The 24,915-nt window shown below is 40.2% G+C and overlaps 1 protein-coding gene across 3 annotated transcripts; it reads left to right on the plus strand.

Moving 5' to 3' along the window:
• The first annotated feature begins 372 nt into the window (after window positions 1-372).
• Window positions 373-9,601, plus strand: LOC118302598 (APAF1 interacting protein). 3 transcript variants are annotated; one of them, XM_047331660.1, is made up of 8 exons: window positions 373-491; window positions 3,781-3,867; window positions 4,324-4,424; window positions 6,796-6,844; window positions 6,980-7,097; window positions 7,645-7,780; window positions 8,714-8,881; window positions 8,957-9,601. In XM_047331660.1, exons 2-8 carry the CDS (start codon window positions 3,784-3,786, stop codon window positions 9,054-9,056), a joined length of 756 nt encoding a protein of 251 aa, XP_047187616.1. In that variant the 5' UTR covers window positions 373-491; window positions 3,781-3,783; the 3' UTR covers window positions 9,057-9,601. The 3 variants fall into 3 exon arrangements, with proteins under 3 accessions (XP_047187616.1, XP_035484769.2, XP_047187617.1); XM_035628876.2 differs by lacking the exon at window positions 373-491 and adding an exon at window positions 549-701; XM_047331661.1 differs by lacking the exon at window positions 373-491 and adding an exon at window positions 551-712.
• The last annotated feature ends 15,314 nt before the right edge of the window (window positions 9,602-24,915 follow it).

Here is a 24,915-nt window from a genome sequence, read left to right on the forward strand (position 1 = left end):
TTTATGTGATGTCCTCTTTTTTATATTGTCTCTTATATATTTTTTTTAATACAGATATGTGACCCGAAAACCGTATTATTGTTGGAATGCTTATTTCAATTGTCTGTGATTTATATGTTTTTGTGAAAGCACTTTGTGAAGCTCCTTCTGAAAGGTGCTCAGGGAATCTACATTTCATTATTATTCATGTTATTATTTTTATTTTTATTTCATCCTTATTTATTTTGCACATTATGTATTTATGTTATTATCTGACACTCTTGTTTAATGTATCCGTTTGTGCCTTGAATGTTTTGTAAGGGTTGATATTAAAACCTTAATGCCAAATATTCTCTATAATGATCTTTGTTCAATAATGATAATACTTTTCTTTCTTTTTTTTTAAGTATCCCGTTCGTGTGTCGCGTGTTGATGACGCGGCAGTTAGCGGTAGCGTCGCTTTGTTTTCCTACGGTCCGTGTCCGCGACAGGCTTCAACAGCGTTAAGAAACGTGAGTCGTTTTGCTTCTCTGTGAATATATTCCACTGCTCTCGCGGGCTGACAGCAAACTGCCGCCACGCACGGAGGGTGAACGAATTCGTTCAGTAAAAGTCTGAGGGCTGCGACGGCAGAGACGGCGACGTTAGCACCGGCAGCTAGCTTACTTGCTAAGCTAACAGCTCAAACCTTTGTGCTACATCGGACGTCGCTTCATTTCGCGGTTCGTGTAAGGTGACTACTGTGCTAGCGTGTAAATACAACTTCGAGCACACGCCATATGTTCTGTATACATATTTAATAAGGAAGAATCCAAGTAGTGAAGTTTGGGAAATGTGCCATTATGGACAATGTACAATCATTACTTGCAATCAGCATCCGTTTAACTTCCATCTGCACTACATGCTCAGACATTTTATTGATATACTTCTATTTTAATAATTTTATACATATTCTTTTTTTACTCACTGTTCTTTTTTAAGTGACTTATGTTTGCTATGCAAATGCACCAGTGGGGAAAGTTAAAAAAAATTCGTTGTACAGTTTTACATAATAATATATTAATAATTTTATTTACATAGCACCTTTCAGAAGTAGCTTGACAAAGTGCCTTCACAAAAGCATACAAGTCGCAGACAATTAAGATCAGCATTTCCCCAAAATAACACGGTTTTCAGGTCACATATTAGGGATGAACGATTTGGGGGGAAATATCTAATTGGCGATTTTTTTTAACCGATACTGCGATTTGATTTGCGATCATAATTAGCACGCGCGCATAGTCGTGGTGTTCGTCACCTCACGGTGCCACGCCAGACATTTTCATACGGAGTAACAGGCTGTGTCCGAAATCACGCCCTAACTACTATGTAGTGCCTTCGCCATTTTGTAGTGGTGTCCGAATTCTTAGTGAAATTCCATATACATAGACGTGTAGTGTAGTCGTTCATATATATATATATATATAGTGCACTGATTGTATCCCAGAATGCATCGTGAAAAGTAGTGGACATCCGACGGTCACCAACCGAGCAACATATACCATGATGCATTGCGCTCGCTGCGCCGATAAACGGCGGAGGGAAGAGACGAGACGACGGCGGTGCAGCGCCTTCTCTCTCTTCTTGCTCTATTTTGCCTAATTTTTGTCAAAAACCATTGATTAATGGTGAAAATAGACACGGATATCAACATGAAAAAATTGAAATAAAATAGGATCGTCCCTCGGCCGGCGTCGTCGCAGTAACTGTAGTTTCTGTCGAGCTTGAGGCCATTGCGCAGCAGGCTAGTGCAGCGTGACTGGTGCTTGTTCTCGGAACCGAGTGCTCCACTCGCTCGCGTATCACGTGACCCGTGTACTCGCGATTTATGATATCGCGATATTATCGCAAATGCAATTAATCGTTCAGCCCTATCACATATCTGTATAAATGAATAGATATAAAAAGAATGTGCAATGACAATAAAAGGTATTCTACTCTGAACACAATTTTTGGGGATTTCTGCATGATCAAATGATTAAATATCTGTGATCGTGGCAGTTGCACTCATTGTCAAAGTGTTTGCCACATGTGCCTTGTGTTTATTCACAGTATCTTTGGTTTAATCAGTCATGTCACCCTCATTCAAGTTTTTTTTAAATAAAGTAATACGTTTTCATTACAACCCCAACATCAAGGATACTTCTACGTCATTGCAATCAAAATTTGCATGCGGCCTTGGTGACTCGTGGAAAGTACGTGTGCCGACTTGTGCAGAGTTTGTTAGCAGGAAACAAGGCCGCAGTTGTGTAAAACAGTACGTTGGGGGGAAACCACCCGTGAGCATAAACTGAAACATTCACACAGTTAGTTTGATCTTATTGTCAATGTTTTGTGTTGTCATCAGGAACTGGTGTACTGGTAAATGTTGAAATTCTTACGCTAATGTGTCAACGGTATCGTCTCTTATGAAGGTGTGGCATCAAATTGGTACAGAGAATTGTTGGATTTGAATTATTGTCATTTTGAATAGATTGTTTGGAGTGCCACTCATAATAAAACATGTTATAAATAATAAATTGGTATTCATAATGTCATTTTTCTGGGGTCTTCAAATTTAAAAATCTTAGAAAAAAACTTAAAACTGGTGCAGGTTTACAGGGAAGTTTAAATGCCTAAATATGAGCAAATCGGATAAGGTTAGAAACAATAGACATTGAATTTGTTACATTCATTGTTTATAGATGAATGCATTGAGTGTCATAATTAAACAAAATGTTAGAATTTAAATCTTTAGTTTTTTGTCTTAAAATAATTGGAACCGTTAAACATTGAAACTGTAAATTTCCATGTAAAATTAAAAAGGAGGTTGTATAATGTTATTACTGAAGATGAAATAAACCAAAATCTAAATTGTGGTTCCAATTAAACACATAACTATTAAATAAATATGAGGACAAAAGTATTTTCCCCACCTCTTACAGTATTTTTGTTTAATTATCACTTTGCTGTGCTGTCAGGACAGAAGCGACAGTACCAATTGATAAGCAATTGTAGTAAAACTTTTGCACTGCAAAATTCCCCCTTCCTGTAGTCTTACATTCAACCCCTAGGGTTAATTCTAGCTTGCAGACATCAAACTTAGCTGATTCTCCTCCACTGAACCAGTCAATCTTTACTGTAAACTCAAAAAAAGCTAACTAGCACTATTTACCTGTCAACAGTGCTCGGAGGATCCCCCTGAGTGTCTGTTTGAACAGCGTCCTGCAGCACAACCCATCCAATCCCTCAACTTTGTTGTGTTCTTTAGATTAGTTTGACCTATCCTCATTTTTAATTGACACATTAATCACTGGAGCCTGACCCGACACTGGACTTTTGGAGGCAGTGGTTTGATACAGATTTTAGGGAGTAAAAGTGTAAACAGTTTATCATTTTCTCAGAAAGTAATGGTCAAAATCTCATTATTTTCACTCTCTAAAAAAAGAAAAGGGAGGGACTTTCCATCGTGTAATCCTTCTTTCATCCAAGGAACTGTCTTCTTGCTAAGTGACGTGTGGGAGGATAAGTGAGAATAGGGATGACTGATAACTGTAAATGTGTTCTCATGTATTCCTCCCCGTGTTGTTTCAGCAGAAATCTGATTCCAACTGGGAATAAATCAAAACAAGGAGGAAGTAAGGAACTGACAGAACGCTGTTTCCTTGTTACTTAAGAGCCCTAAGCCCCGTCTCGCATGACAGGGAAATCAAACCAGACGTCTTCTCTTGGCATTGTGGATTGTTATTTAATGTCGTCAATGGTTTGTTTTTTTCCTCACAGGAGATGTCCTCTTTGTGTGGCACCGGCAATGGCTTCCAAGAGGCAGGTCAAGAGGTCACGGAGACGCAGGCGAGCACAACGCGACAGGTACAACACTTGGAACTGCATTTGTTTGAAGTGATGCTATGTTCACGCATGGCATAAATGTGCGTCTTGGGTCATCCAATCACGTGTAAACAGCTAAAACTGTTTTCACACCTGGCAATAGAATGCGACTCCATACACCTATCTCAAGTGACCACTTGTGATGGGATCTCCTTTTCCCACTTTATATGCAAATAGCCACATGTGCAGAGCTCAACGATGAAATAAGATTTTACTCATTTGAAAAAGTAGAAAGAAAAAAATCAATGTGTTGGTCAATGTTGATATCGTGGCGGGGCGACCGCAAATAAATCTATGTGGTCGGAGTGTTCACACCTGCTGTGTATAAGCAGATTACTCGTCTTTTTTTTTTTCTGTGACAGTGACACACTGATTGATGAAGAGAGTGTCAAAACCTGAGCTGTGATAATTTCGTCAACAGTTTTGTGTCTGTTACAGGACCGGGAGCATCCCCGAGTACTCATCCCCGAGTTGTGTCGACTCTTCTACCAGCTGGAATGGGTGACGGGGACGGGCGGAGGGATCAGTATAAGAAGAGGGTTTGTATGTTAAATATTGTGGAGAATCAGAAATATTAAATTATTTATATACTCAATCACTCATATGTGAAAATGCTGCTAAACACTGTTGTGGGGATTTTCCTGGGAACATTTGTACGCTGACAAAAGTGTAGCGAAGCTGATGTGAGGTCAGTTATATTGGTTTTGACAATTTGTGCGTTTTGGGGGGAAGAAGGTTGGCCACGCCTTTTGCCATAATGAAACAGAATTTCAAGCTGAAGACTTTGACAGGTTATTACAAACATCTTTGAACTGTCTTACTTCGGATGGCAGCTACAAAGAAAAGCACCACCAATTAGCAAATCCCTGCTTGAAAATGGCGAATGGCAGACATTTATTTCAGGGGAACTTGAGACCTTGAAACGTCCGATGAAACCAAATAAAATTTACTGACTGCTGCTCCACGTGTGCTGGTCCTTCATTCGGATGGAAAAAAAATGTGGCTCTAAAGTGATTCAAGAGATAATTTCCTTTCATCTTAAGAGAGATTCAGACTCTCAGCTGAACTCCATGTCCTTTAGCTCAGTACTAGGTTATCATTCCTCAAAACGGCCGTGTGTTTGATAACTATTCCTGAGTTGTCAATTTTGGTTAGAGCCCCCAGTAATTCACCTGATAGAGTGTGTACCACAAGGCTTAGTCTTTACTGCAGCTGCCTGGGTTTGTATCCGGCCTGAGTACTCTGCTGCATGTCATCCCCTCTCTCCCTCCCCTCTGCCTTCCCACTGTCACTATTGTAATAAAGCAGAAAATACCCCAAATAAAATATATGTAACTTTTACCTGCATAAGGTAAATAGAATTGGGCCGAGCATAGAACCCTGTGGAACTCTGTGATTAACTTGCACAGAGGATTGTCATTAATTTGACTTTTAAACCAGCGTAGGGAGGCTCATTTAATACCAATTACATGTCCCAGCCTCTGAGGTAGGATGTGATGGTCAATGGTGTCAAATGCTGCATTAAGATCCAACAAAACAAGGACGGAGACATAACCACTTAATCTGAGGCAATTAGAAGGTCGTCTGTTACTTTCACCAAAGCTGTCTCTGTGCTGTGATTAGCTCCAAAACCTCACAGAAAGTCTTCATATACAGTATTGTTTTGAATGAAGTCACACAGATGAGTAGTGAAAACTTTCTCAAGGATTTTAGAAAGAAAAGGGGAGGTTAGTAGATATCGGATCTGTAGTTTGCTAAAACCTCTGGGTCCAGAGTGGGTTTTTTAAGAAGCGATTTAATTATGGCTAGCTTAAAGAGTTGATTGTATCTAGTAAATTAGTGTTTGTTGAGGGCAGAATTTCTTTGAGCAGCTTTGTTGGGATGATGTCTAAAAAAGACGAGTTGCTTGTTTAGACCAGGAAATGATTAGTTAGCAAAATTGGATTTAATAATAAATGATTAATGTGCTGTGATAGTGATCAGGAATCTAAAACCTGTTTTATTAAAACAGAGCATCTAACACTTGGAAAAGGAAGTGGATGAAATTATGTAACACATGGTGCAAACAGAAGAGCGGGTAGCAGACATTTTACACAAAAGTTCAAGTGTAGTTTTTATTTTATTTTTCCATGAGTCCAGGTCTGAATTTTGAGTTGTGAAGCCCCGTTTTTCCCCCCCTGAGTTACTTTGGTTTGACTCAGAAATGACTCAGAGCCTGAGGCAGCCTCACCAAACCTTGCACTCAAAATCAATAGGATGCTCCTTTATCCGGTACGTTTGTTGTTAGATAAAGAAGAGAACAGTGGCTTTTATCCTCCTAAGCTGCTCCACAGTTAAATGAAAAAAAAATACGATCATTGTTCATGTATGTTTAACACTGCAATTGTTTATTTTCCATCTAAGGCTTATTTCCTATAAATTATACAACTTTCCAACAGTGACAATACTCTATTGAGGAAATGTGATATGCGCACGCACAAGGCAGTCACTGAAACGTCAATCTAATATTTTGCAGTTAAGAGAAAATACAATAACAGAGCCTAATACACACAAAAAACCTGTTCCAGATAAATGAAAGTTTAGCACCAACTACAAAAAAAAACCCATCTACGGAAAACTGATGCAGAAACATAAAGAATCACTTACAATAACTGCTTTGTGGATTGGGTCTTTTATGGATGGCTGGAAAAAGCTTTAGTGTTTCTTTCACATTTTGCAATAGGCAGAGATTTTTCCTGCCAGTACACATCGAAACATGTTCCTTGAGGTAAAGACAGAATAAGCTTGTTTGCTTATTCTGTCATGTGGATGGCTCCACTAGGATTTACTCCGCCCTCCCAAAACCACTTTATTGCCCCTTTTTTTTCTTGATATTAATACCTACCTTGTTTTATGTTTTGTCACCCATAGAGAGAAGATCTACATCGCACCATCAGGCATCCAGAAGGAAAGAATTAAGGTGAGCAGAAACTTAATTCTGCTCAGTTGTGACGATGGCTCACATTTGAACTCCGTTTTAAAAGAGCAGTTTCCAAATGAGGATCAGCGTTTGAAGTTTTAATTCATACCCTTTTGTAATATTTGTGTTTCTCAGCCAGAGGACCTGTTCGTGTGCGATATGGAGGAGAGGGACATTAGCTGTCCGCCTCCCTCGAAGATGTTAAAGAAGAGCCAGTGCACACCGCTCTTTATTAATGCCTACACTATGAGAGGTGAGTCACCGTAGTTCAGTGTTAGACACAAGCCACCCATACTAATTCCAAAGTCAGCGATAGAACTGATCAGTAATCCGAACACTACCACTTATCTTCCAAATTAAAGCAGTGATGTTCTCATTTATACATAATGAACTGCAGCACAAAGAAAGAAAATGGCTTTTTATTATAATTCTGATGTTTGAAAGGCTGAATGGAAATATAATTTTGTTCTAGAAGAAAAAAAACTTTTCTGGCCATTATTCAACATCATAACTCAAGAACTGAAATGTGACTTGAAACTTGAGAATCATACAACCACAGGGTAGTGTTTGTAATCTTTGGATTTATTTACTCTCTAAGATTTTCCACAAAATGATAATCTGTGGTTTGTTTGAAATGGTGCTTTGCCTTTAATTGCAGGTTGTTTTCAAGTCTTTTAAAATAAAGGCATTGTAATTCAAGGTGATGATTTATTTTTCTCTTGCACTGTTACAATTCTCATTTGAGGAAGACCATAATCAGAAAAAAAATCCAAATCTGCTTCTCCTTTGCTAAAATCCAGGGGCCCAGGCAGTTATACACACCCACTCCAAGGCTGCTGTCATGGCAACGCTGCTTTATCCTGGCAAAGAGTTCAGGATAACACACCAGGAGATGATCAAGGGGATTCGTAAGGGCACCTCGGGCAACAACTATCGGTACATAATCAAGCAGCAAGGATTAGTGACGTTCCTAGCATTTTCATTTGTCAAATCTTGATTATGAAGGCATCTTGACTCTCATTATAGGAACTTTTAGTACAGTGGTAGAGGGTGGGGCGTCAAACATTGTGAAAATGCACATGGACTAACTTAACTAACTAGATTTTCCGTTTACTTCGGGGGGGCAAGAAAAATGTCTCGAGCAACATTTGCCGACATTTACGTTCTCACATCCACCCCGCTGTGGAAATAGAATAGAATTGGGTCGAGCACCGAACCCTGAGGAACTCCGCAATTAACTTTGGTTCGCACAGGTGATCATTAATTTGCACAAATCGGTTTCTTTCTGGTAAACGAGTGTACATAGGGCTGTGCATGTCTGAAATCTGCTCATGATACATCAAGTCAACTGAAAGAAGAGGACGATTTCATCATACTCTGTGGGTATTTACATGTACAAGATAATGTGATAGATCTTTCTTGGTATTTCATGAATGTGCTGTCTCATTAACTGATTGAAAGATTACAGGCCGAAACGTGCGGTTGATCTGTATAATACCTTTGTTGCTGCTGTTTTTTTGTTTTTTTTTACTGAAGTTAGTCTACAAAGAAATTTTGAACTTTTTGTGTGTGCAAAAAATAATATTAATGAACATAATACCCTTCAAAAAGTTATTTGCAAGATAAAAATGATGAATTGAAGGCAAAGCAATAGGAAACAATTAAAATCTGTTTCTATTGATACTATGGGAAATATTACTGTTATTGTATTTTCTTTTTCTTCTTCATTCAAGGGATTCGGTCCACGATTTATAATTGACTGAAAAGCCAAATGGCAAAACCTTTTTCCAGTTAATACACTTCAGAGTTAATAGTTTCCAGCCTGGGTTTAATATTTTTTAAATTTTTTATTACCCTGCACATACACAGGTACGACGACACCTTGGTGGTGCCTATTATTGAAAACACCCCAGAGGAGAAGGATTTGAAAGACCAGATGGCTCGGGCCATGGAAGAATACCCAGATTCCTGTGCGGTCCTGGTGCGCAGACATGGCGTGTATGTCTGGGGCGAGTCGTGGGAAAAAGCCAAGACCATGTGAGTATTTAAGAAACAAAGAAAATGGACTAAAAATAGTTCATGTCACATTCACATTGCTGCTTCCTTTTGTAGGTGCGAATGTTACGACTACCTGTTTGACATGGCCGTCCAGATGAAGCACTGTGGCCTGGACCCTTCAGCCGTCCCACTGGAACACAAAGGAATAGTTTGACACTCGCTCCCGCTTTTTTTAAAGAGACGTTTGTCGCATAACGGCCGGTGGAATTCAATCAGCAGAGCAGATTGTAATCATTTGCCTTTCACGTGGGCCTTGCTTCAAATTTGATGAAATTTGATGGTGAAGGAGATTGAATGGCTGCCATTCCGGAAGCGCCTGGAAGGTCCGACGCTGCAAAGCACTGTGTGGCGACTCTGGTGATCGAGCCGGCTGTCAATTCAACGTTCTCGGGTTCAAATGCTTTCCTCTTCAAGTTTGACTGCACTGGAATAATGGCATGAAGATACTGTAGCCTATATTTCAATTGATCTGTAATTGTTATATTCTGCCTTTGGTACAATCAAATAGTCACATAGATTCTTTGAGGTTTTGAAACCCCCTTACACTTTGTAAAACCAAATTTACAACAGAGTTTTCTTGTTCTATTATTTTGTTTTTAATTTGAGGCACACAGAGCGATGTCTGTGTTTTGTACCTGTTGCCTGAAACTTAAAATATGGCTTCAAAACAAAACATTAAATACTGGTTTTGCCACAAAATGGCTGTGGTCATTTTGTCAAGCACCTTTCAGTGAAAATATCACCGTATTGAGTAAAAGGACCCTTGCTGTGTTTGTGGACATCCCTTCACTCCCACTGCACCGCTCCAGAGCAGGCAGGTCCATTTGGTGCAGGCAAATCGCACAATGCCTGTAGATCTTTTGCACAGCGTGTATTTCAGTCGTCTGCATTCTCATTCTCTCATGAAAGCCCAGAATTTGTTGTTCTTTTTAACAAGCTCCCTCTGCTGCCACAGTCCCACCACTGTGCTCTCTGAAAACAGACCTCTGTCAAATTTGCCGCAGGCTTATTTAAAATTGGCAAAAAAACAAGTAATATTTATTTATTTATTTTTGAAATACAACAGCAAAAATATTCCTTCCTTTTCTTTTTGCTAACACTGCCACTTTTGACTAATGAGGAATTCTGGGAAACTTATTTGGAAAAGAAACCGAGCGCAAGTCCAAAACTTGAAGATGATATAGTGAAGCTGACAGTCTCATGGTCTGAACTGTGGAACAGACAAAGATAAATTGGCAGATTTAAAAAAAAAGAAAAAAAAAAAGAAGCTTTTTGGTGGTTTTATCTCCAAAAAGCAGACGCACTATTTTGAAAAAAAAAAAACACCCAGGAAAGTATTCGGCAAATGTCACCATATGATAAAAATCTGGTTCCAACATTTCAAGACTCAACTGCTCACAGTTATGTGTATTATACAGTATATTCTGATATTAATTCCATAGGCATTCATATATTTAATACCTGTCAGCCAGCGAGATACATTGAGAATTGAATGGAGGGGGCTAAGGGGGCACATTAACCATATTGTGGAAAGGGGCCAGCTGGGCACAGACACCTTCCTCACAAATACTTTGTGAAACTGTTGCAAATCGCAGATCCGTTTATGTTTTGAATAGCAGCTTGAATTGTGACCGGTTTTACTGATTACACGAGTACTGTGTACACGAGTGTGAGGTGTCTCATATATATATATATATATTACATTCCCTCAACTCCCCCAAAAACCTTTCAGGTGGCGGCCGTGCCTCTCAAGGCCTTTATCACTGCAGACATTTTTTCCACAGTAGGAGAAGCCACTGGTGTAAATAACGGAATTGATCAGCAGGACTCTTGGAACGGAACAGAGTCATTACTAAGGTTATCGGCGACATCCGGGCCACTCCTACTCATCAACGTGTCTCGCCGCCTCGACATGACTTAGTAGGTAAACACAGGTGTTACTAATGACATTATTGAACGTGCTGTTCTCTTTAGGTACAGCGCCTTGTATTAATGGGATTAGAAGCACCTGTGTTTACCTACTATTTCATGTCGAATGGGCCTCCGACGACAAAAAAAAAAAGCGTCCGTGAGCTGGATTCCAGCTTTAGTAAAACAAGGGGGACAAGACCTCGCCAGGCTTGACGGCTAGAATCGGGGTGCTCTCTCCGACAGGAACCTGGTGAGCCGACCTCCGCGGTGACACAATGGGGGCGGTCGAAATGACGAAAGTTGCTTAGGAAAGTTTCCAAAATCCCGAAGTGACCCGGAAGTATTTGATGGGCAGCCATGATAAGAGCTGTTCGGATTCTCGAAGTGCATAGGAAAGGTGGGGTGCGGTCGAAAACGACCTTCCTATCTACTATTGGTAGAAAGGTGGAAAGGAAAGAACTCATAGGACTTAGGGAAGGCCAACAGCGGCGCTCAGAGAATCCGACTCTACTTTCGCTTAACCACGTCATCACGCGACGGCGGATGTTATTGACGTGCGCCCGCCGTGGTGAAACGACACATTTCCGAAGATGGACTACAAAAAAACGCAGCGGCTCCATCAGCATGTTTCAGTGTGTTTTAACACCGCGACATCAGATCTAAATTATTCCTATTCATCAGTAACTTACATGATGACAAGCGTGTCTTCTGGGACTTATTCATACTCTCCTGCTTCTTCTACTTAGGATTGAGTCGTTTACGTTCGAGAATGGCGCGTCACATTTAGTATCGCTGCCGCAATGAATTGTGGGGCGTCTATATCTCTTTTCTTTTCGCACAGAAGGTCCAGTGTACCCTATGCTCAAGGAGATAGGAAAGGAAGCATTGAAGCTCCTTTCCTATGCATTTAGAGAATCCGAACAGCTCTTATCATAGCTGCCAATCAAATACTTGCGGGTCACTTCAAGATTTAAGAAACTTCCTAAGCCAATTTGACCTAACCCTGTAAATGTTTAGGAAAAGGAGAGGAGAAAAAGAAAGGAAAGGAGAAAAGAAAGGAGAAAAAGACGGCCCACAATTCATTTCGGCAGCGATATTTAATGTGACGCGCCATGCACGGACGTAAACGATTTAATCAGAAGAAGAAGAAGAGTGTGAATATGACCCAGAAGAGACGTTCGTCCTCATGTAAGTTACTGTTGAATATGAATCATTGGCATCTGATGTCACACGGTGGTAAAACACGGAAACATGCTAATGAAGCCGCTGCGTTTTTTGTAGTCCATCTTCAGAAATGTGTAGTTTCACCACGGCAGACGCACGTCAATAGCATCCACCGCCGCGTCATGACGTAGTTTGGTGAGAGTCGGATTCCCTGAGCACCGCTGTCGGCGTTTCCTAAGTCCTGTGAGTTCTTTCCTTTACACCTTTCCTTGACCTCATGATGTTTTCGACTGAGGTCAAGGAATAGTAGATAGGACGGACGAGAAGGTCCGTTTAATGGCTGTTGATGTAATACTTCTGGGTCCTTTCACTCAGTTAGGAACCTTCCTAAGCAAATTTGACAATTCGACCGCACCCGTACAGAGTCTAATTACACCTGGCTGAAAATAGTCACATGATGACCATTCTGCTATCTACACCTGTGTGGAGCGCAGGAACGCCCATTGTCTTCTTAAGCGCCCTGTTGCTTTTGCTGTTAAGAAGCAGGATACGGGATGGGGCAAACTGTTGCGACAACGTGCTGCCGGGTGCCGAAAGATCATGGTGTGGGTTAAAATCGACCCTTTCATGACATTAATCTCGTGTTAGAAAATGATTCCTGCCAGAACTCCTCGCAGGCCCCTGGAGGAGGGGCCTAAAACTCGACAGTGGGTCCAAACGGCATTGCGCAATGTGCAAAGAGCATTATTGTCACCTGGCATGGTCACCTGGGGGCAAGTAGCATCTGCTATTGCTATTTACGATAAGCACATTGTAACAATAACCACATTAGGTGCAAATAGCATCCCAACTCCAGCTTTATTTATAAAGCACATTTAAAACAACCAATGGTTGACCATAGTGCTGTACAGGTCAATGAACAATATAATACAATAAGAAAAAACAGTACACATAAAATGCAATTAAAAGTACGATGAAAGGGTGTCTTTATACGAAAAGCTAGGTTCACCCCAAATGAATGTGTCGGAGGCAGAAAACCGCCACATACGGAGCAGTTTGTTTGTCAGTACTAACCCCCAAATATACCATCTATACTTTGTAATCTCTATCTAGAGCACACCCCTGCTTCCTTCAGGCCTTCTGCGGCACAAGCTCTCATACCGTCATAGTTTTGCTCCATGTTTGCATTTCTGTTGGAAGCCCCCCCCCCCCTTGGAAAAAGCTAATTTTTATTTACATTTGGTCATAAAACTTTAAATGGTACACACATTTAAAGGCAAAAAATAAATAAAGAAAATCCCACTACTGTTTTTTGTCCACTTCTCCTTCATCACGACAGCCATTAGCAGTCTTTTCTTGGAACACATTATCAGTTGCAATGCAGGGCATCTCATTATAAGCGCACTGCAGAAAATGTTTTTCTCCCCAGCCTTTTCAATCAACCGAGGGACACGCAACAGTTCAAGTGCCGTGGTGGCGCCTCTCAGCACATAAATTACATTCAAGTTGTATTAACGTGTTTGGCACCTTTCGGCTCAGGAGAAAAGGCACACTCATCGCCGCGCCGTATTTTTTATGATATTGATCAGATTGTAAATGTGTTTATGATTTTTAGCTCCAGTAAAAGCCTTGTGACAGGCCAAATGGTGGCATAAATTAATAATATTGACCATCAGACGCAGTAGTAGCGTAAGCTCATGTGTGTCTGCCACTCCACACTCATCCGCACAAGAAGCTCTCTAATGTATCCGAGGGTCGACATTTAAAAGACCACTTTTGCACTCTGACATTCTTATGCCGCTCCAATCTATTCTGCCATTTTGTTTTCTTCAAAGCAGTTACACGGTTCAGTTTTCCCCATACTCACTCAGTCACCAGGAAATATGAGAATCTTATATTTGGTTGTTAAAAAAAGTAATTTGTCACTTCACATACTTTTTTTTTTTTTAATATGGGATGGTTCGGTATTAAATATAATGGGGCAACATCGATTCCCAGCCAGCTCTCGCACATCGCATAAGCCACGTGTTGCTGCTTCTGTCGGTGCAGAAATATATTTTTTCTTTCAGTGATTCATGTGGCAGTAATATGACTGTATACCGGTTGTAATATTCATTATTTAGGCAATTTGTTTTAATCTGTTTCGTTAAGCTCTGCGGGGAATTGGCCGCTGCAGCCAACACGTCTAACAACCGGCAACTTTTACTTTGAAGATGAGCTTTGTCTGTTTGCGTTTGTCGGATAATGAACCGAATATAGATGCCGTTGCGGGCTGATCTGCATTGCACGTCTTCATTGGATGTGACTATAACGCAACAGCTTCACAGCTTTCCAGACTCTTGAAATCAATCATATACTGGGGGTTAAAAACATGCAGACAAAAGACAATAATCATCTACAAAATTGAGCTTAATTAAGCATCACTTGTGTGTTGCTGAAGAGACATTACTTGTAATTCAGTCATCACCTTGTGCAAAAACATCGAGCACATGTGAATTACTAATTGTACTAATCACACACTGACAAAAAAAAAAAATGTAGTGGAGGGGGATTCATTTCTGTTGGGGGACTTGAGGCAAAGTGTTGCTGCCGGTTCAGGTTGCCATTGAGACTTTAAGTCCCTCTATCAGTTTTTCATTTACTGAGCTGCATGACACATTATCTAACCTAGATAGCTGGTTGATAAGCTTCGAAAGCCACATAAATTAAGAAGCTATAGCCGATGCCAGTTGCAGCCATACAGACAAAAGGGTTCTTGTCACGGTTTGTGCTGCTATGGGTTTCTATAGCCACAGTTTGAGAAAAATGAATTGTCTTTTCTTTTTTTCTTTTTTTTTTGCATATGTCCTCTGTAAACAGAAATGGTTTGATGTCTGCCAAGTTCCAATGTGAATCAGCCACCTCAGAAAACAACTTATCGTACCAGCAGCAGCACTTTGCTCTGGGCCCTCTTCTCCGCTTAATCCTTCCGCCCAGACATCACTTTGTTTACCCGCCTGCTCTGACTTTGCTGATAGAGATGTAAAGAACCTCAATCCACCTCTGTTTGGGCTCTTAAATAAAAAAATTTTTTTTTCTATAAACTGTAGATTATATGCAATTTCAATTAAGGCAGTCAACAACTGCCTAAAGTGTCTTTTAAAAATATAGCTTTCAAAAGAACACTTTAATAAGAGTAGTTTCTTTTTGAGACCAATCAATTTACTGTACAACTGTTCTGCAGAAAATAAAGCTTAAATTCCTCTAATTCCATTCACAATGTGGTTACATAATATATCGTATTCTAGGTTTTAGAGATCCTCAAAAAAAGCACGGTAGCATAAGCCAAAAACAAATGCCATTTCAAATCTAAAATGTTATATACATCCAGAAAATGATCCTAAAACATCCATATATCATATTCTTTTATGTTTTAGGAACTGTCTGTGCAATATTTCTAACTTTAGCTCCTTAACGATTTTAGGCAAAAGGTGAGTCTGCCAAAAATGCACTTTATTTTATCTATTAGGAAATGTACCGTTAAATTAAAAATAGTACAACTTACATCGTAACTTTGCTTTTTTTGTTTTAATACTTTCTTTTTCAAATCATCAGTGTATCAGTTTTTCACAGTACAAATGAACGCCTTGCCATACATGTAGCACCAATGGAGAGTCATTTAACTTTGATAAAGTATCTTTGAAGGAAAACACAAAAGTAAAGCTCCTTTTAAAGTGGTGTGATGATCAATGGACAGTGACTATGGGTGACTCCTTTATCAGTTGACTGTGTTTATACAGTAGCATTTTCCATAGGAGTTTTGACTCCTCTCAGGAGATGCCCACATGTCTGACTTCAAGCATGTGGCTTCAAACATGCTTTGAGAATATAGCGTTGACTTCAGCTGTGGTTCTTTCCTCCTCTGAGGCATTTTTTTTATTCCCCGGGGTCCTGAACACATTCTCAAACAGATGGATAGTACAAGAAAGCTAATCAGTAAAAATACCGAATTGATCAATCAGACAGGACATTAAAAACCAAAATGTGGTTGGACTGTTGTGGCAGATAGCCTGCTTTGAAAGAGTTCCTTCTGAAACGTCAGTAGCGTGATTTAAAACGTACTTTGTACTTTCAAACATTTCCCACGGCTTCATGGCTTGACTGAGTTAAAAATATACCAATAAATATAATAAAGAGTATAACAGATTATGACCTTCTGAAGGAGCCTTTTGTTTTAATTATATGTAAGAAATAGTATCTCTCTTTTATTTCACAGCAAATCAAAAAGACACCAAAAATAGAGATGAAAAGGGAAAGTTGGTATATGACAGATTATGAGCTAGATTTATTATTGATTGACAATAATCCCTCTAAATCCTAATTTCCAAGCGACCATCAGACCCTAGACGAAACAAATTCATGAATAACGTTGATCCTGCAGATTTCAGAAGAGACAAGGAATTTAACTCTTAAAGTAATATTTGATTTCACTAATTTCTTTCAAGGAAAAGTCTGAGCTGCTCCAGAAGAAGCAGCTCAAAACAGAAATGATTTAAACTCATAAAATGTTGACGTTAGATAAAAAGCCTGTATTACACTTGGTGTTAAATCTAGGTCTGGCAGGCCAATACTGTAAAGATTTACACACCAGTCTGTTCATCATGAGCCCCTACAGGCAAAGTTGGAATCTATGAAATGATGATTACGTGTCACCTGACAAAAGATCATATGGATTACAATCATAAATTCTTGTAACGAGGTCTCTCGAATCCTTCATGTGCTACCGCTGCTGACGTTTTACACGGTATTAGCGTGAAAATGTGACACAATATTCAAATCTTAGGTCTTTTATTAGTCGTGAACTGCGAATCATTCTTATTAGCCGCTGTGACTGCTAACCAGCTTTAGGTTGAACTCTACAATTTAGGGTAAGTGATTTTTTTTTATAGAAGTGTTATATGATAAGCATAATTAACCTTAATCCTCAAAAAATTTGTTTTGTGTAAAAACTGCAAATGGAGAGTTACAGTATATTTAGACTGCTACTGCTGATGCTAACGGCAATAAAATACACGCTTCTCTAAACCATAAGGTTAATTGCTTTGCCACGAAGTATAAATTTAAGAGATAAACAACAATGGGCATTATGAAAGAACAACAAATCATTCAGCAGAGCAACAACTCTACAATTAACACAAGTTAGCCAATATAAAATGGCTAATTCCATGTCTGCTCATTTCTCATTTCATGCGGGAAACTCCTTACATACTACATGGAGATCAAATTATATTACCTGACAATATGAAACATGATATATGTGATATGATACTCGTTTAATTTTTCACATTCAAAAAAAATAATATTCAGAAGCTATATAAGGCATAACCTTCAGATTATATCTTAAGCTCCCTCCTAATCGTGGATTCTTATGGTCTTCACACAAAATGCATTTTCATTTCCATTTCAATTTCACCTGTAATTGTTCTATTGTCTTTGTCCATTTGCTTGTTTGTTCAACTACCATTGCTTGTTCAGTCTGTTGCTAGCCTTTCTCTAAAAACTCTTATTAATTTTTTTCAAATCACAATGTTCCTGGACATTCTAAATTAAACTTAAATTTTAAAGCACATAATTATACCATCGGCAACATAATGTAGCTTATCTCGTATTTTTATATTTGCGGTTGTATTTATTTGCGTTTACTGTTTTTGATTCATCTTGGTTTAACGCCTCCAATGTAAAGCAGTTGGAGCTACATTTTATTGTAAGATAGGGACTAAACAAATAAACCTTTTTACATTATTATTATCTCACAACCGATTTTCTCATCTGAACACTCAATAAATAAACTCAAAATTGCACAGTGAAATACAGAGTTATGTATTATTCAACCCCTTCAAGCCTTTCAAATCTTATTTTCTGTCCCAAGTCAAATCAGAAGCATGTTATTCTCCTTGATATTTTTTTTTTATCTTGTTAGAAAACTTAAGGTATTTCTGCGCTTGGTGTTGATCGGAATAGTATTGATTTGGTAAGGAGAATATGTTAGAGCCGCCAGACTGTAATATTATGTAACATGCCGCTACTTCAGTACATCCAAGGTATTCCTATACATACATCTTAAGGGAACGCACGGACTGCAACTGACAGACTGCTCTCACTCTCCGTTGTCCTTGTTAGCATTAAAAAGCTATTGATTCTGACCGATTTACAGTTGTCTACTGGAGATCCAACTGTCATATGTATGAGTGAAAGTGCAAAAGACGAACCCAGGGCCTTCTCACTGACGGGCACCACCCATGTATCTACTGTACCGTAGAGTAGCTTAAATCTATTTGGCTGCGTCCGCGCTGCACATGGTGTCATTTCAAAATGAAGTATTAAATTTATTAACCAAGTGCATTGTGTGAGCCCTGGGATTCCTCCTCCTCACTCATTTAGCTTCCCCGGGGGCAAGTGCGTCATTCACCTCCCCCTCATCACCTCCCCCAATTGGAGCTCAAGGTTCTGTCATGCAAAGGCCTTTTTGCCAAATCAAATTTGAATGGATTGGAGGGATGACAACCATTCCCAGTGAATGGATTTGCAAGGGACTTAGTTCCTTCTTGGCACAGGTCCCCGCTTCAAGAAACAGCCACAAGACAGAGTGCCTGTGCAGCTGCCACCGCACATCTCGCCTTTCACAGTGGAAATATTTCGTATTCCCGCAGTGCGTTTCACACATAACATGATTGGATACATCCAGTGGAGATCTGGCAGACGTGCTCGTAATCTGGTTACTTCCACATCTGGATTAAATTAACTGCGAGCCAAGAAGATGCTGGTTAATAATTTTTGTTTTACACACGTATTTTATAATCAAAGCAGAGCCGTGGTCATCTGACATATGAGGCAATGGGGGTCGTTTGCTCTGTGATTGGATGACTACATTATTGCCATGTACCTTGCTCTGAACCTCAAAGGTAAAACGGTGCATCTTCGCGTGTAATCACAGAAGAAGGAGCTGCAGCGCGGGTAACAACTCTGCATCTCCCACAGTTTATAGAGAGCGGACTGTGATTGCTTCTGAAGTCAGACATCTCGAGACAGCCAGTACTTTCCAGTCGCGCATGACTGGTACTTTTAGGTTTCAAGCGAGCTGACAGCTTCACTACTGTTCCAAGGCACAACATGACAGGAATATGTTAGTCCAACTTCACTGTCACTTTTAGGTCCCATAAGCATGTGATTGCCCCACAGCTTTTTCCCTTTTTTTTCCTTTTCCTGGTCTGTGCCTCCTTTGGGTTCTTGTTAAATGCAGCTCTTGGAGCTGCCCTACAAATGGCTGCCGGGAAAGGATGATGTTTATTTGATGGCCTCTGCTGGTGCCTTGTTGTTGCTAATTGATGATATTAATTATGCTGTGATTCATCGCACAACTGAGGATTTCAACTCAGTTGAGCAATTAAAATTAATTACAAAAAGCCCGTTGAGGGGAAAAAAGGAAAGCCTTTACTTCACAGATAGCCTCACCTTTTGATCATGACAAATATATCAATCTAACCAAATAGTAATTGAAATATTTGAATGTATATACCAGAAAACTAGAGAGTGACGAAACATTAGTATATAGTATAAAAAAAGTATTTAAAAAAAGAAAAAAAAGGAATCATGCAGGTCGACAAAATGGGAGAAAAAAAAACGTGTACTATGATACAGAAGAGACTTAAGCACTGTGTCGTGATAAGACTTGTCTGAACCTCCGGGTCGGTAGTTAATGGAAATAGCAAAGTTAACACAGTTGAGATGACTAATACAAGCGAGTCTGACCTTAAGGAGTGTGGGTGTGAGGTACGTCTTTGTATCTACATCTTTCATAAAAGAAATTAAAGGCCCATTATTTTTTTTTCACAGATTCACACCCCATCTCTCAGAACAAATCTCATTATAAATTAACTGTCATATCTTCTTCATGTTACGCTGCATGAACTCCTGATCTAACCAAGACTTACAGGCTTATGTCTAACGGTAAAGTCTTGTTGATCTCGTTTTGGGGAATAATAAACTATGCAAGAGCAGCTGAGTAAGATTTTCAAGATTGTTTAAGGAATATTGTCCTTTTTTCTCACATAGCTAGACAGTGTTAGAGTAATCGTGCGTTCACACCGGACGTGACGCACATTTTGTGTCTGCCTTTTTTTCCTTTCAACAGTTCACGTTTACCTGCGTGCGTGTGTGTGTGTGTGTGTTTCTTTGTCCAGATGACGTTTGTCGGAGAAAGTGGAAGGAATGGAACAGGCAAATATTCGCACGGATGACGCAAATAAGCACAAATGTTTGCTTGCATGAGCAAAGCGATGTGTGAACGCAGCATAACTGCAGTGATTTACAAGCTGTAACAAATTATATCAGCAGTATCAAGTCACCACACTCTTACCAAACCTCATCCAGTATGGTGATAAATACAATGACACCATCAAGTTTATATTTCATGAAAACATACACAGTTTTTAGATGGACGGATGGACGCAAAATATGATGTATGATCAACTTGCTTTTCACCATCTATCAACTCTGTTGCCTGGGCAAGGTAAGGTACAGCAACTTCATATGCTCACAGATCTCTATTCAAACTTCTGTGTTTTTGATTTTAGTTTTTTGTAGATGCCTGGTCTCGTTTCAAGACAGACAAGCTAATAATGAAAACTCTTAAATAAGTAGAATAATCATGTCCAGCAGCTCTGGATTCAAGATAGTACGACTCAGAGTACAAAATGAAAACAGTGAACGACGAATTGACAAGCCAGTTGTGAGTTTAATTGACTTACCACCGTACTTCATCGTGTTTTATCTCTAATTTCAAGAGTATCTCTTTCTTTCTTCCTTATTTCAAGTAATCTTACCAAGTGCAATTGTCTTACTAAACCGCCAGTTTAAATCCACTCATTTCTTGTCTTAATCTTCCTTAAATTAAGTATTTTATTTCTCACATTCTTGCAGTGTGGTGTGAAAAAGAAAGACTCAAAGGTTCAACATATCCTCCATAAACAAGACAACAAAAAAAACCCGCTATCAAAGATATCACTGCGCTACATCTGCGGCTGTGCAATGTGCTCCGCCTGCGACTTGCCCGCAAATCTAATTTGCGAATGTACGCAAATCGTTGTGGACGCTTAATATTTGAGTCATTTGACTCAAATATTAGAGAGAAAAGAGAGAAAAAAATGGCCACTTTGTTGTATTTTTGCAAGGCATTGTTTGCCCTACTTTCCGCCACGCCCGCTTGGCACGCCGAGGCACCCGCTCAGCGCTAGCCCACGGTGTCTGGCGGAAACATGTGTCTCCTTCACGTTTCTCCGAGTCCCCCTGCCAGTTATGCTTCACGGGGCCGCAGTCAAACAAGAGGGACGCCGGCCTCGCTATCCGAGCTCACAGCGAGGTGGCGTCCGCCCGCAGGGGAGGAGATCACACTCCACGCGGCGTGCGGCCGGATTCATCATTCAAGCTCGTCTGTGTCTAGTTTTTTCTTTTCGCTTTTTTTTTTTTTGTATGATAATTGCAGCGATCACTTGAGAGCAGCGCTGCTCAGGAAACATGCGTGTCAACACGCGAGCACGTTTATTTCACATTAACTCTTTACACACGCCAAGTCCGCGGTTTTGGCGATGCAACGCGGTCGTGAGAATGGGAATGGGAGAAAAAAATAAAGAAATGCACGACTTTCAGATCTGAGATTTCATCGCAATCTCGCTGGTGGAAAAAGAAGCAGCGTGAAGCATCTGGCTTCCTGCTGGCGCGCCTGGCCACCTGTGCTTTGACGTTCCACGACCAGTTATCATACACCCCGAGATGAATTTTCAAAACATATTGCCATCCTCACATGGCTCTAGAACCCAGCCGGCGTCTGTTAATTTAAACAGCGAGAGCCGTGCAGGGTGATTACCCTCTTATCTACAGAAGGTGAATGAGAAGGTCTGGCCGCGAGTCGGGCGGAGCGCTGCAGCAAACGGCTGCAAAAGGCTGAGGTAATAATTTAGACGTGCCGGTCGGAAGACGGGTCTCACTGGGCTCTTAGGACGCCATGACGGCACCTCATCTGTCATCTGTCACCCTTCCCCTCAGCCCATCTCCTGGGCCCGGCTGGAGAGCATCCTCCGTCTCCCCTTCTCCACGTAGACAGGACACATGTATGATGGATGAGCGGGGCGCGCGCACAAGCCTTACTCTCTCAACGGAGCACGACTCCATTTGCACCCGCTGCATTACCAGGGCGCACTGTCGGGCTGTCCCTGCCAGCGTCGCCTCCTCATCCCTATCCTGACCAGTTTTAACAGGCGCGACGCAGACAGATGTAGGGCAACGCGCCGCTTCCCGCGTCGTTTCTCCGCGCACTGCAATCCCAACGCTGACGTTGGAATGCGAGCGGAGGCCACTGTCTTAACAAGAGCTGGTGCCATGTGAAGAAAAAACACTTATTAGCATATTAAAATGTTCCTTCCGCGATGAGAACAGAAAAGTAATCACGGTGAGATCTGCGTGTAATTCTGTTTAATTCAGCAGGTATGTGGTGGTTTGTGTTCGAACGAGAGAGGTGACAACAGCCTGGAGTTCTGGTACTTTATAAAATTCGAATCCACTTTACTTTAACGTCCTCCGCACTGTCAAACTCTGACAGATGTCACAAATTATTCCCTACTTTTTAACTAAGATTAATTATGACAGCAGTAATGTTCTCCCTCCCTCTCATAGGAAGCCGTGAGATGCAGCGTTTTCACTTTTCACTCGTTGGGATTTGCTCTCAGGAGAATGTGCGTTACAAAGCTCTTTTACAGGGTCTAAGATGGCACAACTGTCAAAGTCTGTTTCATATTTAATATGTTTACTCCTCATTTTTTTCCCTGAAACTATCAGATTTCAAAAAGTTTAGATTTACTGATGAAATGTCTGCAGGTAATTCGCATAAGAGGTATAAAAGTGATGTTTAATTTCTGGACTGGTATATATATATATATATATATATATATATATGCATGACTCACTTCTTGAACATATTAATATAAGAAAATTAAAAAAATTAATTAATAACTTAAACCTTATAAATATAATTTTTTTCAAGCCTTTTTAATTAAATTACAGCAACAGTTGCTATGGTAAACTCACGCAGCTACTCCTAAACATTATATATATGTATATATACATTGTTTTCTATCCATATCACCAGTACTCACTTTCTTGTTTACTTAAATAAAAAAATGTGTGTTCACTTTACATAACAAAATCACATAATCAGAGTTACGCCGAACATATTGTGGCGTCCAGAGGGGCGTGGCTTACGGGAGCCGAGACTTTTTAGTTCCGAGGGTTATTGGGCATTCATGTAGTTTTATAATTTCATTCTATATTTTCCATTTCTTGTTCTGCTTGGTTCTAAATGTTGCACCGTGGTTGAGGTTGGGTTTGTGACAACCCCCTCCGAGTGCAGGTGTCGGGGGTGTATGAAGGGTAACGCAAGTCACGTGGAATTGATAATCATTGCCACAGACATTTGGGTTCGTTACACAGTTGAATCTCACAGTTAAGTCCACTGTTAGCCACAATACAAACTTACTGTACTGCCATATTAACACTAAACTGCCATAGAAAGAAATTAGCAAATTGTGACACATAATTAGGGCCCGGGCGCCGACAACCTGGAGGCGGGCGAAGGCCCTATTGGAATCGCTCGGATTCATTTTATTATTATTATTATTATACTATAATGAATCCCAATTTTGAAGGGGTTAACATTCTCAGATTTTTATGACCCTTTGCCCCAATTTCAGTCTCCGTGTCTTTTTTGGTGTTCGCAAAAAGCCGAGTCAAAATGGCTCAACAGCGCCCCCTAAAGTCAAGCCCCAAGATTGCGTTCATCCCGCATGTACGAAATTTGGGAGGCAGATGGATCCTGTCTAGTTGTAATTGCGTTTAATGAACAAAAACATAAACATCCAGGTACCTGGTGCTTTTATTTCCCCCTGTTGATATGATCTAGACTTAAATGCTCAAAAAACTGAAAATAACTTTGGCATGTGATCATTGTGATCAACTGACAAGAATCCTTTGACACAATTACCTTTATGTCAGTAACTTTTACACTACTGTACTGTGCAAAACCCCCCAAAAATTTAAGTTGAGTGAGCGAGTCGGGATTTACAGTGTGCATTTGCAAACTTTGACGCGGCCCCGTGAATCATTACCGCCTAATGTTTCCAGGGGTCCAAAAGACTCGGGAACCTCCGTCTCAATATAACAAATACAAAGTAATGTTCAAAAGAAAATGCCGTTGTTGAAAATGAGTATATCAGCGCTGTGGAATAAAACATTAGTCGAATCTATTCAAAATCGCTGACGCGCGGCGACGAGTAAGACTGAACCAAAACCCGCTTGGCTCAAGTCCAAGACAACACTTCAATATGAGATTGAGGTTTTTACGGCTCCGAGGCGAGAGGAGACCTCGACACAGCCCCCTAAATCCATTCATGTCAAATCTGCTGTCGCCGGGTTTGTTTGCTGTGCCGGCGCAGATATATTCACTGGGGGCTGTGAGGGAAAGTGCGACGTGCCGCCATGTGAACGGGGAATGTCAGGTGGCGCAGTCACAGTAATGTTGATCCTTTGAGATTTTTTTCAGCAAAGCCAGCTGTATGTGCTCAGAGGAAGAAAAAAGCAGAAAAACAAAACCTTTATTTACTGGTGTGAATCTTTTCAGCCTCATAACAACTGAATAAGAATAATAAAAGCTGTGAACACAATGTTCTTTTAGACGTGCGAATTATCTGTAATATAAATATATATATATATATATATATATGTAGTTAAATACGCACAGAACATGTCAGTACATAGTGATACCCTGCCTGCTTAGGTCCTCGGAGTTCTTCTTCATCTCCTACCTTTAATGTGATATCTTAATCCAGCCCCGCGCTCTCTAATAATGCATT

The sequence above is a fragment of the Scophthalmus maximus genome, chromosome 4 (assembly GCF_022379125.1).
Source record: "Scophthalmus maximus strain ysfricsl-2021 chromosome 4, ASM2237912v1, whole genome shotgun sequence".
Classification (NCBI taxonomy): Eukaryota; Metazoa; Chordata; class Actinopteri; order Pleuronectiformes; family Scophthalmidae; genus Scophthalmus; species Scophthalmus maximus.